Here is a 15,566-nt window from a genome sequence, read left to right on the forward strand (position 1 = left end):
TTCCATCGAAACGAAATCGCTAAGTGCGGTTGCGTGCTTCTACGAAATGGTTTCGGATCGTGTAAAATTCAAGAAAGAATATTTAAAAAATAACTGAAAAAAGAAAGTTGGAACGGTGTGAAGATAGTCGAAAGAACGATAGAGATTACAATTCAAATTTGATATATTATTTCATACATCTTATTACACGTACGTCGTTGTTGTCTCTGTCGATAATCGTAGTATCGTTATCGATAATATTTATAATAACAACCTAAACGACCATATTACTTACATCCCTACGTTTACTATATCCTTTTTTTTTCTTTTTTTTTGTCACTTTACATATTGATTTTTATCCCTCGACCTCTTTGTTACGTATAACGTACCGACCTCTGCGTTAGTCGAGGTGCCAGTGATTGCGCAAATGAGAAGTGACATCTCGTTTCTTACATCGACCTTAGTGAAAAGGATCGAAAAAGTGAAAATATAAATTTCGCCTAGCACTCTGTGTTGAGCATGAGCGCAAATTTTTTTTTTTTTTTTATTTACACAGTATTATATTCAAAGTAAAACGAATTAAACCCCCATCATAGATTTATACGAATACTAGAATTAAAATAGCGACCTTTGGATAACGACGATCATCCTCGAAATGTCCTATCGGTTCGTAATTACTCTTTAGAAAATGGTACATATGTACACAGATGATCAGCATGTCCTTGTGTATATATAGGGTGGTTGGTAACTGGTGGTACAAGCGGAAAGGGGGTGATTCTACGCGAAAAAAAGAAGTCGAAAATACAGAATAAACATTTTTCGTTTGAGGCTTTGTTTTCTAGAAAATCGACTTTGAATTTTCGGTCGGTACGCGTGCTCTTTATCACTTCTCGTTATAACGGATCTCACTGTAGATCGTTGTCTCGATGGAAAAATTAAAAAAAAAAAAAATTAAAAAGAAAATTTTTGTTCTATATTTTCGACTTCTTTTTTCGCGTAGAATCACCCCCTTTCCGCTTGTACCACCACCGCAGTTACCAACCACCCTGTATATATATATATATATAACTTATGTACACGGTACGTGTCATGGTATTCGTACACGCGCATATCCGTATATAACTTTTGTTTCTCGAGAAATCTTTAACGAAGATAACGAAGGGCCGACATTATTTTGCCGTTGCTTTTTGCAAAATTCTACCTAGCTACGTTGATTCTTCCAAACGGCGCAAGCCTATGTATATTATATACATGAGAGTGTCTCCCTGACACCGAAAGGTTCGATCCTCTCGCGAACGATTACCTTTGGCACAGTATACAATTAGAAAATTCGTGATTTCGCGCAACAAGATACCTTCGGTAGATGAATTCCCGTGTACAAACGGTATCACATGTGTGTAACACTGACTGTAAGCGGGGAGGAGAGACGACGAAACGCGATCGCTCCACTCCCTCTTGCCCTTCTCGTCCGAAATGCTCTCGTCGATCTCTACTCTCGAGATGACTAGGGTAATAACAAGCGAGCGTACATACAAAGAACGGAAAGGATTCGTGATAATCGTTATCAAATTGCACATTTTAACGTAGAGGAACGATAGATCGAATATACAAAGTACCAAGTTGCATCTGGTTAAATCGAAGGTTACGTCGAGACAGCTAATTTTAAACGGTTAACGTTTCGAATAATTCGCTCGTTCGCTTTGTTCGCGTTACAACCAGTTACTTAGCTCGTACTCTCGAAACGAACACGCCGATTTAAATTCGACTAAGTGATTCATTGGAACGCAAGAGAACGGATATGGCACTCACGAGCCATACGGTAAAGTACCGAGGTTCAACGATATGTCTAACACGAAGGGGACCGTCTTTGGCCGTGTTTCGCGTGCCAATAACAGCGATTGCCATTGACTGTCGGAGTAGTCCGTTTAGCTATTGTCGATGATATGTACCGAAGCCTTGATGTTTCCATCAACCGGCGACTCTGTGATTCACTTCCGATCGCCCCATCCGGCGCTGTTATAAAACCAGGACGAAGCACTTTCGTCCCTCGTTTTACTCCATGTATTGTCTAAACCGCTTCCACCACCATCCTACGCATAATTCAAACAATTTTCTTCGTATATGTCACGAACGATAGATTCTTCGATTCGTTAGATACTCGTGCTTACCACGACGTTTAATTGATGCGAGGCGGGAGAAAGATAATCCATATTAGTGTAATAAGAAGAGTAATTCTGGTAGCACTGTTGTTGAGACGTGGTTGTGGTCCACGCTAACCTCTGATGGTCACCGGGGAATCCTCCACCGCTCTCCGTAACAGCCGGGCTCCAGATACTACTGCTACTGCCTCCACTGCTGTACACCGTTCCCCCTAACTGAAAAGCCGGCAACTCTCTCAAGCCCTTATCCACCGCGGGTAAAAAGTTTTTAGAGAACGTGTTTTTGGTCGATAACTTACGCTCGGCGGGGTCGTACTGGTAGCCAAGAGCAAACTGGTTGCGCTTCCTGCTGGTTTGTACTGAGGAGAATCCCTCAGAAGAGCCGGGGAGCTGGCCGCTGAACCACCTGTACCTCCGCTTCTACACAAACGAATTAAAACTATAAAAAAACAGATGTTGCAAATCGATACTCGACGAAGTGGAATGACACGAGTATCTTCGAAAGTGATAATTCAAGACGCGCTACACCGATCGTTGTCGTTCGATCGCCTATTAATCTTTGCATTCGTATCGAAAGAAATTCTCTTTTCGTGAAATAAAAATGACGACAGCTCCAGCTTCATATATAGAAGAAATATATCAACGTAAAGCGATATTTACAGAGGTGTTGTGGCAGGCACCGCCGCAGCAGGCGTGGGCGTGGTAGCAATCGAAGGACTTTTTCCAGAGGGCGGATTGTTGCTTGGATTCCCGGAGGGCTTTTTCGACCTCGGTGCTTTGTCCTGTTGTTGTTGCTGTTGCTTCTGCTGCTGCCTGCACTTGGCCCTGCGATTTTTGAACCACACCTACGGCACGCGCGACTTAAAATTTATAATCGTTCCATGGAAGAAACGCGAATATTCGAACACGCGTATTTTGTCCGATCAGACATAGAAAACGAAATACCTCCGTTTACCTACTTTTTTTCAATAAATGGCTGAAAGCAGCTTTCGATCCATATTTATTCCCGTTGAATCGCGGCGAGGTGCAGGTCTCATAGGAAACGAGCACGGAATGGTGTACAGAGCTTTCATAAAGCTGGCGTAATAGCCAATTATAAGGGAATACAGCACCGATGCAACTATCAATTACCAATCAAGCCGGCTTCGATAACACGGAGAGAAACCGACGCGTATCGTACTTGTTCGCGTCCGCTGATGCAACGAAATGACAGAAGGCAAACAAGTTGACGCGAGGGCAAACTTTCGCTGATGGAATAATTTTACCAGCTTCTGATTTTTCCTCCCAACCCAGATACCTCACGCGCGCTTTTCGTTATCATTCACTTTGACCATCGGTCCACGCTTTCCATCGATGCTACGAGATTAATGCGCGGATCACATCACCGACGACGATGGCGAACGAGATCACAGTTAATAGTCTGCAAATCGTTCGACGAACGTTTGTATAAGTTGCAAAGTCGTCGTTCCCGACAAGCGACGAGAGGGTTCAAATTGCTCGTAATTATTTAATCGAGAAACGACACTTTGATTACAGACATCTATCGACATTGATTTCGCTGTCGGAGTACGCGACAGACATGGTTCGTCCTTCGATCCGTCGTTCGCCCTCCTAGATTTCCAGAACGCGAGAACGACCTTTGCAGAAGGAGAAGGAGAGTGAACGAAACGGCTGGAAGAACGAAGAGGGTGAATAAAGAGACGAGGAAAAGGGAGGGACGAAGACGGGGGGGGGGGAGGTGAGAGCAAGGAGGAGAGGGAGAGCAGAGAAAGAGAGGAGCCTAGAGAAGCCCTGCGCGATCAATGTTAGAAGCGGAGAGGTGAGCTTGGGTTTCTACGGATTTTCTGGGGAACGACACGAGCAACCCGCGTTCTGCCACTGAAGCTGCTCCCTGGTGTATGTTCCTACGTACTCTATACGAATTCCCTAGTTTTAACCCATCCTCGTTGCACCGCTAAAGACTTTGCTTTGTCTCGTCGCCTCTGAATCGCAACATGTGGCACTTACGATCGATGTAGAGAAAAAAAAAAAAAACGAACGACTATCGCAAAGATGAGTGTTATACAGGCACGTAAAAAGCTATTAGGAGACCGTCAGATTCGACGGGAAGCGCGATCACGTTGTCCGGTGGTTCGGTTCAATTGAAAAGCCGAGCAGGGGTCAGAAAACACGAGTCGTGAAGAGAAGGTTCCGGTTTTGCAGTCGAGGACGAACGTGCGCAAGACTATGGACCCGGTTGGACCCATTCAATTCATTTACGGGGCTGGGACCAGGTGCGTTGGCCCGCAATTGCGGATGCAGCGCGCCCTTTCCGCCCGTGATGAGGGTGGAATATGCACGGACACGTTTTCGGAGATTGTTGGCTTCGAAAGTCGATCCGCACGACACGAATTCGTTCGTGACAGTGTAGCGATTCGACGATTCCACGAATCGCCGTACGTCATTCAACCATTTTTGTCACGGAAGTTTCCTTTTTCCATTCGGTCAAAGCTGCCGAAACAGTTCGGAAAGCGTCCCGACCGATGGAATTCGATGGGAATTTTTTTCAACCAACGATGCGAACGCACTTACGGGGTAAACCTAGTAACTTAGTTAACACCCCGTGTCCAGGAAACACGAGCGTTCGGTAAATCGATGTTGCGTACGAGACACTACTACTATCTGCATGCCGACACTACAACCCCTCGGTAACGAAACACCGAGCAACGTCTCCCCGTATCGTTTGGCCGCTGGCAGAAACCGACATCCTCGCGCCTTGCTTTAAAACTATTTCGACATACCTGCACTCTCGACTCTGGTAGATTGATCTTCATCGCTACTTCCTCCCGCATAAAAATATCCGGGTATTTGGTCTTCGAGAACAGTCCCTCGAGAATGTCCAACTGCGCCCGGGTAAACGTCGTTCGCTCCCTGCGTTGCTTTCTTGGGTTACCTTTAACAGAAGACGTCAGGATCGTGATATATTTGCGTGCGAATCTGTCCACTCTAACAAGTATCGTTAAAACTAATAATAACTACAATAGTAATTCGATTAAAACGATTTATTAATAGTATAGAGAGAATGAGGGGCACTCACAGTAGTAGGACTCACCGGCGGGAGTACAACCAGGGTAGCCAATGGTGGAGTGAAGTGCCTCGATAGGCGGCATACCAAGAGCGCTGACGTAAGGGTTGGTCTTGAGGGCGCCGTAGGGCCCGGCCGCGGATGCCCCGAAAGCGGCGGGCCCGAATAGATCGGAGGCCGAGGTGGTGGAGGCGGCGAGGCCCCCGAGATCGGTGGCGCCGGCGCCCCCGCTGCAGCCGGATGTACCGCCGAGGCTGTTCGGCCACATCACCACCCCCTCGGCCCCCACCACGACCACCCGCCCGCCTCGCGGCCGAGTCTACGCAAACCTCCTCCGCTCCTCGCAATTAGCTGCTGTTTCTGAAATTCAAATTCACAACACGGTATTTGCAACAGGCTAATCGCATCCCCTGACATTCATCGTCTCTACTCTATAGCCCAATGTGGCAGTGGAAACGTCTAAGTGGTCGTGCAAATCGATCGTTTGCACGCTCGTATCTACAACGTAATCGTAGGGAAATTCCAAATTCTTGGGAAACGATTATCATCGGTTAAGTATCGGGTAACTTAACCGCCCACGGAGGAACGAACGTCGCGTTAAATGGAAATCGTGGACAATGGAATGTCGCTGGCCGATATATACGAATATCGAAAGCGATCGCGGAACATGGAAATAAGAACGACGCGGTTGACAGGTGGCTACGTCGGATAATCCAAAGAAGATGCAACACGACTCCGTCATTTTTCGAAGCTGTTCCCTCTCTCCCGTTGACCCCGTGGACGACGACGCGGAGGCTAATTCCGAAAACGTGCCGTCCTCTCGAAAACCGAGAACGACGTCGAAAAGGGGGTGAGCCCGCGGATGTTTCGAGATACGCGTCGTAGCCTTTCCGTTTCACGTTTAGCCGCTACTTAAGCCGCGTTTTATCCTCTCCGATTACAAAGTCAAGAACGTCGGTCTATCGGTCCCATTCCTCTCGCCTTTCGATCTCGTATCCTCGCTTCCATCCAGACTTGTATTAATTTATTTGTCTTCCCATTTATCACGTCCTCGCGTCTCGCATCTGTAGCGGCGTCGCGTCGCACCATCGGCAATATCGTTCTTCGTCCACGTCGATGTGTCCAAGGCGGGGAGAGGCTGCCGCCTAGCATGTGTTTCGGATTAAGGTAAGCTAATCGCCCGGTAATTAACACGTGCAACGTGAAAAACAATCGGATGACGACAACGGCGCGGAAGGCGACCAACTGTCGTCTCGAAATTGCTCGTCGCTGGCTCGCGAAACGAAGACGACACCGGTCCGAGTGAGAAAAACATTCGTCGAACCGACACGCGTATACAGCGACGAAGGATTTCTATTTGCGGCAGAAGCAATTTCCCGGTTCTCCGTAGATCGCGTTTTCAATGGTGCACTTGCTCGAAATGAAATTTCGCATCGATAAATCCACTTTAATAAAGCATTGTTTCCATTTGGATGGTCGTTGCAACGGAACTACAAGTTTCGTATGAAAGGAACAACGACGCGCGAAGGGTGCTCACCAGGGTACTCGTACGATTACTCGAGCGAAAGTTGCTTCGCTCAAATATGGATGAGATACTCGAGTGGCGCTCGATTTTCGCAGTATATCGTAGCCCGCTGCGTTCGTGATCGAAAGTTGAACAGCGTTTCCGAATTGATCGCGAAACCAGCCTTATCGCGGGTAAAAAGCTACGGTCGTGGAATCGAAAGAAGTCGAAATTTCGATCGATTATAATTCGTCGGTTAACGAGTTATCTGTCGGTGGTCATTGATTCGAAAAAAAAAAAAAAAAAAAAGAAAAAGCGAAAAGCACAGAGGAGGATGAAGCGTTGTTCGAAACGGTATATTCGCGATAACTTGTCCGTTTAATTACGTTCTTTGCCGGAGATCCTTCCTCCGAAATGAAGTTTCAGCTCGGTGAAAGAGAATCCATAAAGCACGAGCTTCCCCGTGACGCCTCTTTCCCGGCACGCTATATTAAAATTTGGCTCACTATGAAAAGAAGGCCAGCGAAGAAAGGGCGGCTGCTCTCGAGGGTCCTCGTGAAGTAAGTCAGGCGCGAATCTCTACCTTTGTGCACTGCTGCGCTTTACACTAGCCACAAAGCACTCGTTACAAGCCTGCCGACGCGACGTATGGCTGAGAAACGTGCAAACAATCATCGGTTGGCAATATTCGGTGTGTGGATTTTTCCGCGAATCACTCGTCCCTTCCTGTACCTGTGGTTTCTCGCGCTGGACAAGCCGCGTGCCGCCAATCCACCGATATCGGCACAAACGTTTAATTCAAACGAGCGGTTACGAGTCGGAGAAACGATTTTAATCGCGGCTGACCATCGACAAGGGGGTGCTACGGTTTTCGAAACAAAGACCGATGCCTATAGGGGTGTGCGACTCTATCGCGAAGCTGCCACACTTATTTACACTGTCGTGATATTAAAAGTACGCCGCGAACGCGGAAAGTCGAAAAAGGGGGTGAGGTGCTCGAGAATTCTCTCTAGTCGCGGTAGCCAGAAGTAGTCTCTTTATCTTTGTGCAGTTCGGCGCACAGGACAATGCACTTGTTACAGACCGCCAAGTGTGGACAAAATGCCCAAGTCACCACTCGATTGGCCCTCGAGGGCACTCGAGTAGTCTACGACCCTGCTGTAACGCAAAGGCAGAGAGAAACGGTGTGAGTCGGAGAAAGATGGAGAGCTTGCCTTTTCCACCCCCGATGAATCGATCTCCCGCTGCAACCAGTCACCCCCACCCTCGCCCTTCGTCAGTTCGGCCCTACTGCAAACACTTTGTGTTACCAATCGACGTATATACCGGCACGTTGTCCCTAATGACTGTTAAATCCCCATTATTGCGTATCGCGTGTGCGCGCTGTCTCGGGGGTTGCGCGTACGCGCTTAAGAATTCGAAACGCGAATATTCGACGTATAGTATCTGCGAATTCGATGATTCGTTGGCGATGGCCACGTGCGCCTATTACTCGCCCTCTCCATTTCGTCAACCGAATTCCGCCAACCGTGCGGAAGCGACGCGCTTCTTCGACGTTTAATTAATCGCGATCGGATTAAAGGAAGCGGATGCGTTCGCGAATGTATGGAAAGCGCGTATTCGCTGAAACGATAAATCTTCGATGGAGCAGGACCGATTTCTCGCAAATGGCTCGCGCAAATGCGGTTGCGAGGCAGCGTAACGCGATCGACGGAAGAAATACAGCGGACTTGGAGAAGTCTGCGAGCAGAATTTCCGCCCAAGTTATATTCGGCCGCACACAAGAAGCGACTCTAGCGAAGCTACCGCGGAAAGTTAAGTTCCGGCCGCATTGTTTCCAGGAGTGTTTGCACACAACCGCATTGTTCCCGAAGAGCACTCTCTCGCTCCGGGCGTCCACAATGGACGTGTACCGTACGTCGTATAGTCTGTGCGTGAAGAGGAGGGCGGTGCGCGCTGGTAGCACCAGAAAAAGCCAGAAAGTACTCGTCGCGTATTAACCGATTTTACCAAATATGCATTTCAACGACTGGTTGCTGCCGACCGCGATCGTTATTGCGAAATCTCTTCCCGTCTTTCTCCTCGAACGACGGTCGGAATCGCGTCACGAGGTGTCGGAGCGGCGGAGCGTCGGGGATGTCACCGGAAAGACTGCGTTGCGCTTCCAGAGATCGTCCTCCGGCAAGAAAAAAGATCGCATCTTGGTGCTTCAAAGTCGAGGGCGGGCTTTTCCACGGAACAAAAACCTGTCCGCGGGCGTCTTGTACAGAATCGCAGTTGAATACCTCCGCTAAGAGGTGGTATCCACCTAGTCACGAGGAAACGTTTCTTCGCCGAGTCGCATTCAATGCAATTTAGCCCGAAGGACGCCGTTGTTGTGCGTTCATTGAGCGTAAAACTTAATTCCCGTGGAAATACCATGAACTAGACATATATATGTACGTATATACCTATCTTCGAAGCTGTTCTCTCACTTGGATAGTTAGGTTTTATTCTCGGTTGCAAGAAAAAACATTCCAATGGGGTTGCGCTACCCTCTTCCCTTCGGGGATCAGCTCTTCCTTTTTTCTTCCAGTTCTTCCGTTTCCTTTCTTCTTTTGCCTTCACTATTCCCGTCTTCTTTCTACGACCGACCAAACTTACCGATCTCGAGCCAATTTCGAGAAGGTTCCTGTTCCTTGCCGTTCACACTGTGGCCGCGTCTTCTCCGCATCTTCGCTTCCAGGTTCTTCGCGCCATCTTAAAACCAATCACACGTGACACGCTCCGCTTCTTCGAACTCGTCGCTGACACTCGACGATCGAGATTAGCATCTTCGTTCTCGTTTTCATTCTCGTTTTCCCTCGCTCGTTCGTTCGTTCGTTCGTTCGTTCGTACTTCGATACTCGAACGTTTGCCAACCGTTTACCACGTACTATCACTGCGTTCTCTCCGACAGACGCCTTAACCTCGTTCTTAAACTTTTTACGTCCGTTTGTTCCATAGGAGCGGGAAAAAGGAACGACATAACGTCCTCGATACATTGCGAAAACCTGATGCCGACTAGAATTCGAAGCGTTCTCCGCTCACGGGAAGGATGTTTCACCGCGTATGCACGACGAGGAGACGGAGGTCCTCCTCGTGGAAGGCGGACCTTAACCGGGAGGGAGGCAAGCCAAGAAGATTACCGTAAGCAGATTATTTCCGTGGAAATCCTGCTGGCCAACTCTCTCGACACTCTGCCACGGTCGAACGTTTCGGCAACCGAATTGTCCCGTGGAATCGTTTCCGCGAACGGACGTTCCGTCGCGTCGTCACGATTCGCGCGTGATTTCCCTCGAAAGTTCTGTCCGCGAAACGTACGCGTTTCGTTACAACGCGGTGTTTCAGTTTCGCTCGACATTCGATCGACAACGAAATCGGTAGACTCGTCGTACGTATCGCGTTGCTATCGTTCATGCAACGAGACAAACTCGGTACAATTCTAGAGAGAAGAAGTTACTTTTTCACGCGATTTGCGAATCGTTTAATGGAACAGTGACGCGAGAAAAAATACGAGCGGATTAAATTTTTTATGACAACGTCGTGTGGTTATTTAACTGCGAAGCGACAACAGGGAGAAAATACCCGCTAACCGATACCGGGTGTAATTAATAAAACGTGTACCGACGCTTGCGTGCAACAACGCTACCGATGGAATGTTCTTTTTTTTATCGGCATGTTATTTTATATAAAAATAAAAAGATGAAACTACCTATTTGTAAATTGTATCGTTTTGTGGAACGCTGAGTAGATTCTTCGATGGTATTTTTTTTTTTTTATAAAACAATCGAAATACTCAGTTTTCGTCGCATTGCTACGTTTACCGCGAGTATCTATTATACGCATATAGTTGCAGATATATTTTATTTATTCATATATATATATATATATATATATATAAATACACGGGCAGCTGGAAGTTGCAACGCGCAGTTATTTATGAATCAGTGTAATTTGCCAGTGTTTTTTCGTGATTCGGGAAAAAGTTCTCTCGTTGTTTGGGAATATTGCAGGGCACGTTCGTCCGCGGATTTATATTCCCTCTTTGGTTGAATGAAAGCTCGGCGTACGCCTCGCCGATTAAATGCCGGCATTTTCGAGGTTTTCGCGCACCGCAGCGTCCGAATTTGATTCCATTGGTTGGGTTTGCCCCTGCCCTCCGGCTATCTGTCGCTTTTCTTTTTTCCCATTTACCGCGAAAAGTACTCGTACAGATAACCCTACGTCTATAAAAATTGATACCGTACGATTCTTCTCCCAGTCTCCTGGAGACATTCCGTGGGAAAAGATTTTCGTAGCCAGCCGCGAATCGATCGTAAGTCGAAGCAAAGAGATATTTATCCACGCGAAACGTAGCGAAACGATATCGCGTTCGAACGTTACAAACCAACGACTATAGATATTCGCACGCGTAAATTATCGTCGTTCACCTTGCGAGCGAGCTGTGCCTCGTAAATTGCTAGATTCCGATGTACTCGCAAAGGGAAGCCCAGTTGCTATTACGAAACGAGTAAACATCCGATCGATAGACGAACGTCGTTGGCGATTCTTGGTCACCGTAACGCGCTTCGTGTCGGCGTAAGCGTTCGCGATTCCTACGTCGCGAATATCCAAACGATCTTTTCGTTTTCTTGAAATCAGACGCGCGATCTCTCATCGGTACGGTCGACGCGTTAGATAGGCACGATGTTACCGCGGCAATCACGGCGAACGAATCGTCCAGCTTCCCGAGCTCGATCTCGCCGGGATCCTTCGATCGACGCTCGCAGACGACGCTCGCTGACGACACTCGCGGACGACACTCGCGGGGCGGAATGCGGTCACTCGAGGCTGGTCTCCGGGTGAAAATAAACAAGCTACTTACCCGTGGATCGTAGAAATGGTCGGAAGCGACGTGGACGACGGTGTTGCCGTTACGAAAGGGCGTAATCCTCGATAAAGAATCGGCTGAATGCGAGGTGGAGCCGGTGATGCCGGTGACGTTGAGCAGGTTCGAAAACAAAGGTTAGGTATCCAGTGGTTGATCGGTCGCACGGCACACACGCTCGTCGCTACTGCCGCGACGTTTCGCACTACCGAGGATGCCCGATAGAGTATATCACGAATATGTAGACCGATAATGACTATTCTATTCCCTAATCCGGCCGCGTCTCTGTCTTTTTCTCTTTCCGTTCGCGGGATCCCTCTCTGTTTCTCGGCGGTCGGCACTCGTTCCGTTCGTGGCACTGTCTTTCTCGCTCTCTCCTGCCGGCAGCGTTCCGTGTGCGGGATGTGGGACAAACCCGGGACAGATGGACAGGGATAGACGGTAGGTAGAGAGAGCAGCGAGCGCGGCGGCTATTATAGCAGGAGGGCGTAGGAGAGCCCAGCTCAACTTTTCACGAGAACTTTAGTTGTTACGGATCGCTCTCTTGGCCGAGGGGTTATGCGCGAGGGGGGCGCTCGCTCGGTCGCTTGGCTGTCGGCGCGGGAGACCGGACTACGTACCGGTCGAGGGGGGAGAGCCGAGGGGGAGTATCCAACCACGGAAGGGGATGAGGTACCGTTCGAAGAGGGGGTAGTTCTGCCAACGAAGGGAAGGACGGACGAACGACGGAGATGGAGAAAGAACGAACGAGTTGGCTGGTGGTGAAGGAACGAGACGGAAAGTTGGCTGCGTTTGCGCGGAGAAAGAGAAGGAAGGCGAACCCGAATGGGAAAGAGAACGCGCGCGAAACTGGCTCGGATAGAAAGGAGTAAGGGTAATCGAGGGAGAAACGAAGCTACGCCGAAGCAAAGTGCGAACGAGACGAAGGCCCGACCGACGTCGAACAGCGTCTGCTCGTGGAAAGTTGGCGTGGCTAGGGCCGTGGCATCGCGACCTAACCAAAGTAGTGGGGAACCAATGGATACGGCCCGCACGAACCAACCTAACCAACCGCGATGGCAACGCTTCCTCACCGTTACGACGCGTTACGTACAGTCCGTCTCTAAAAATATAACCGAGCTTCCAGTTCCTCTTCCTCTCCCTTCTTCACCCCCTTTCGCTCGTCCCTTTCTTTCTGTTTCTTCCATCTATCCGGAAAAGATACGCGAATAGATTCTAAATGGAAGAAAATGGACGGACACGGTTGCCCGCACCGTTCTCCCTCCGAGTCCTCGCCAACAACGTCGATCGCCACGCGAAGATCGCGTTGCCTCTATCGAGGGGCGGAGGGGGGAGGTGAGGCTGCGAGGGGGAAAGAACGATCGCCGATCTACGAGACGAGACGAGACGAATCGCTGACGATTAGGAAAGGGATCGGCAACGCGGTTGCAAGGATGCAGATCGACTCGTAGCGAAGACGAGTTTTCGTTCGACGAATAACGCGTTTCGCGAGATCGTCTCGCAAAGCGAGGAACGTCTGGTTCGCGCAAACGGGGACGTTCATCGAACTTGGTGTTCGCGATTCTCCGCGTCGTTGTATCCGTCGAAGTCGAAACGTTCGCGGTTAATCTCGTTATACAGGCGAAAGAGGAACCCGTTCGACGAACGCGCCAGCTAGTTATCTTTTTCTCGAAACGTCAATCCTCGACTGCGATACTCTCCTCCTTTCGTTACGGCCTGTAGCCAGGTGATAGCTACATAGCTGGGCGTATACCCACAACATAGCAATTTAGCTTGCTCACGTGCGAGCGGTTAATGCTCTTACGGGATTTCGAAAAGATCAGCCAGCATTACTATGCTATTAGCGTAGCTAAAACCGGCTTGCTTCCATAAACCTATACTAACATGCAGCCACTTTATTCACGCCGGTCCATTCATGAACTCTTAGCCAATTTTCCTCATTGACCGATTGACTCGTCGCTCGACTCACCGCCACGTGACACGCGCGCCTGGGCCACCCAAGTTTCTTATTTTTCGCAACCGTAATCCGCCGACGACTCGTTGGAAATCCGTGTTTTGACTCGGCATCCACGACCACACAAAAATGACCGTTTCTTCGCGATTCGTTCCTCTTGTACGCCTGTTTTCGTTCTCGTTTAAACGGTTTCTAGCTCGCGCGAGTCAACGTTATTACAGAAGCCTTACCTGCCACGTAAAGAGTCGAAGAAACGTCCCTGTCGCTAGACGGATCTACGCGTATGCTGGAAAACACAGAGAAGAAAACGGGGTGTTCGTTCGTTGGCGAGCCCGGTTTCGTACGATCTTCGCCGCTATAATTACGCTTAAATCGAGAAAAAAGATACAAAATACTCGCGTCACTTTCGCGTTAAATCGTACGATTATGCATAATGCATCGAGGTAAGAAGCGAATATCGGTTAATCGCTGATAACGCGAACAGCGATGGTATCCTATTTTGCGATATCGCGTGATTACGATTCCTCCGTAAATAAAGCATCGACGCGTAACTCGCGTCAACGGCTTCAAGTACCTGGAACGTCATCGAACGCTGGACGACGCTTCGGTTGGGTTTCATGAAAAACATCACCGGCTCTATACCAACGGGAAATCAGTATCGGAATGTCCGCTACTTTCGCCGTGTATTTTGACGCGTAGGCAGCTCGTTACTGGCGACTGCATCGAGCAAACGTTCGCGCCCTCGTTATCTTCCGCACTCGTTCCCCGGCGCCGATTTAATTATCGTAACGCGGCGCTTAAAGATTATTACAAGCGTGATCCAACAGCGGAGGATTAGCCGAGTCGTGTCTCGTTCCGATTTAAAGAACGCAAGAGTTCGCGGACAAACGTGTACTCCGTCTGTGGGACGATTCAAAGTCACGCGAGTAACTCTTTCGCGTGAATCTTCGTCAGCGGTCGAACGTTTCGAGAGATCGACGAGAAAAGAGAGGACGCGCGACGGAACGAAGGGCGACTCTCTCCGAGGCGCGATTCTGATCGGTAAAAGAAGGATAACAACGGATTTCGAGGTGCGGCGATCAGTCAGGAAACCTTCGGACTCTACACAATCAACGAAGGGCGAGACTCTCGTTAAGCGATCGATGCTCGGCGTCCCGTGGCACACCGCGAAAGCACATTCGTACGAGGCTTAAAGTACTCTGCCAGGTTTTATATAGAATGTAGTTCATGCTCATCATCCCGAAGATCAGCCGGCTGAGCCGTTCGACAAACGGTTCGAACAAAAAGCACCGAAAAAAGACAACTCGGTGCAAATAACCTTTGCTACGTTCTCCGACCTTCCCCCCGGGCCTCTTCCTCGCTCTGTCTCTCTCTTCGCCCGCCTTTCCATCCCTTCCGATTTCCCTGTTCTCCCATCTGTTTTCCTCTTTCTCTCTCTTTTCCTCCTTTCTGTCTCCGTGTAGCTCCTTTTCATCCCGTCGCTTCTGATAGTACCTAGTTGCCTCCCTCTCTGGCTCGCGGTCTCGCAAGGCACACGGCTCTTTGACGAATAGAGAAAGACGGACAGAGGAGACAGGGAGAGAGGGAATTTGAAACTGAGGCAAGCCGCTTATGAGGCTTTCGTGTAAATCACCGGTGAAAGTCACCGAGTTACTAAGTCAATGAATTACTCCGTTCGCCGACCGAGTCAGCCGGGGTCACACACGTCTCGGGGTTACAGGGTATTATCGGCAATCTTCGCGATCAAATCACCGATCGAGGGGAATATTTTTCGATCGCAGATGCCTTACGACGGACCGAACGCCTCCGTATTTTCCCAATGGTCTGGTTTCGATCGATCAGAGAAGACACTTGTCGTCCAACGTTTTGATGTTAATTGGATTCCACCGATGGATCCACGGTGTTAATCCCGCCGTGGATTATCGTGCCGAGATCTTTTATCAGACATCTCGTCGGTACCGCTTTCGTCGTCCGACTACCGTTCGATCCACCGAATCATCCATCGTAATGTAAATTCG

General features: G+C 49.0%; 1 protein-coding gene across 3 annotated transcripts; it reads right to left on the reverse strand.

The window, feature by feature from the left end:
* Positions 1–145: 145 nt before the first annotated feature.
* On the reverse strand, positions 146–12,503 carry otd2 (homeotic protein ocelliless). 3 transcript variants are annotated; one of them, XM_076619902.1, is made up of 7 exons: positions 11,592–12,503; positions 5,230–5,562; positions 4,919–5,070; positions 2,799–2,983; positions 2,438–2,558; positions 2,148–2,354; positions 146–2,069 (listed from the first exon to the last, which is right to left on the reverse strand). In XM_076619902.1, exons 2-7 carry the CDS (start codon positions 5,468–5,470, stop codon positions 1,968–1,970), a joined length of 1,008 nt encoding a protein of 335 aa, XP_076476017.1. In that variant the 5' UTR covers positions 5,471–5,562; positions 11,592–12,503; the 3' UTR covers positions 146–1,967. The 3 variants fall into 3 exon arrangements, with proteins under 3 accessions (XP_076476017.1, XP_076476015.1, XP_076476016.1); XM_076619900.1 differs by having other exon boundaries at positions 5,215–5,562; positions 11,592–12,502; XM_076619901.1 differs by lacking the exon at positions 11,592–12,503 and adding an exon at positions 9,157–9,817 and having other exon boundaries at positions 5,215–5,562.
* Between the last annotated feature and the right edge of the window lie 3,063 nt (positions 12,504–15,566).

The sequence above is a fragment of the Bombus vancouverensis genome, chromosome 7 (assembly GCF_051014615.1).
Source record: "Bombus vancouverensis nearcticus chromosome 7, iyBomVanc1_principal, whole genome shotgun sequence".
Taxonomy (NCBI): domain Eukaryota; kingdom Metazoa; phylum Arthropoda; class Insecta; order Hymenoptera; family Apidae; genus Bombus; species Bombus vancouverensis.

Coding starts and splice junctions, on each gene's coding strand:
- otd2 (XM_076619900.1), bottom strand. CDS start 5,470: ATGTGGCCGAACAGCCTCGGCGGTACATCCGGCTGCAGCGGGGGCGCC. Junction 2,984..4,918: donor TACCAGAGTCGAGAGTGCAG/GTATGTCGAAAT, acceptor CGCGTGCCGTAG/GTGTGGTTCAAAAATCGCAG. Junction 2,559..2,798: donor GTGCCTGCCACAACACCTCT/GTAAATATCGCT, acceptor TCGTTTGTGTAG/AAGCGGAGGTACAGGTGGTT.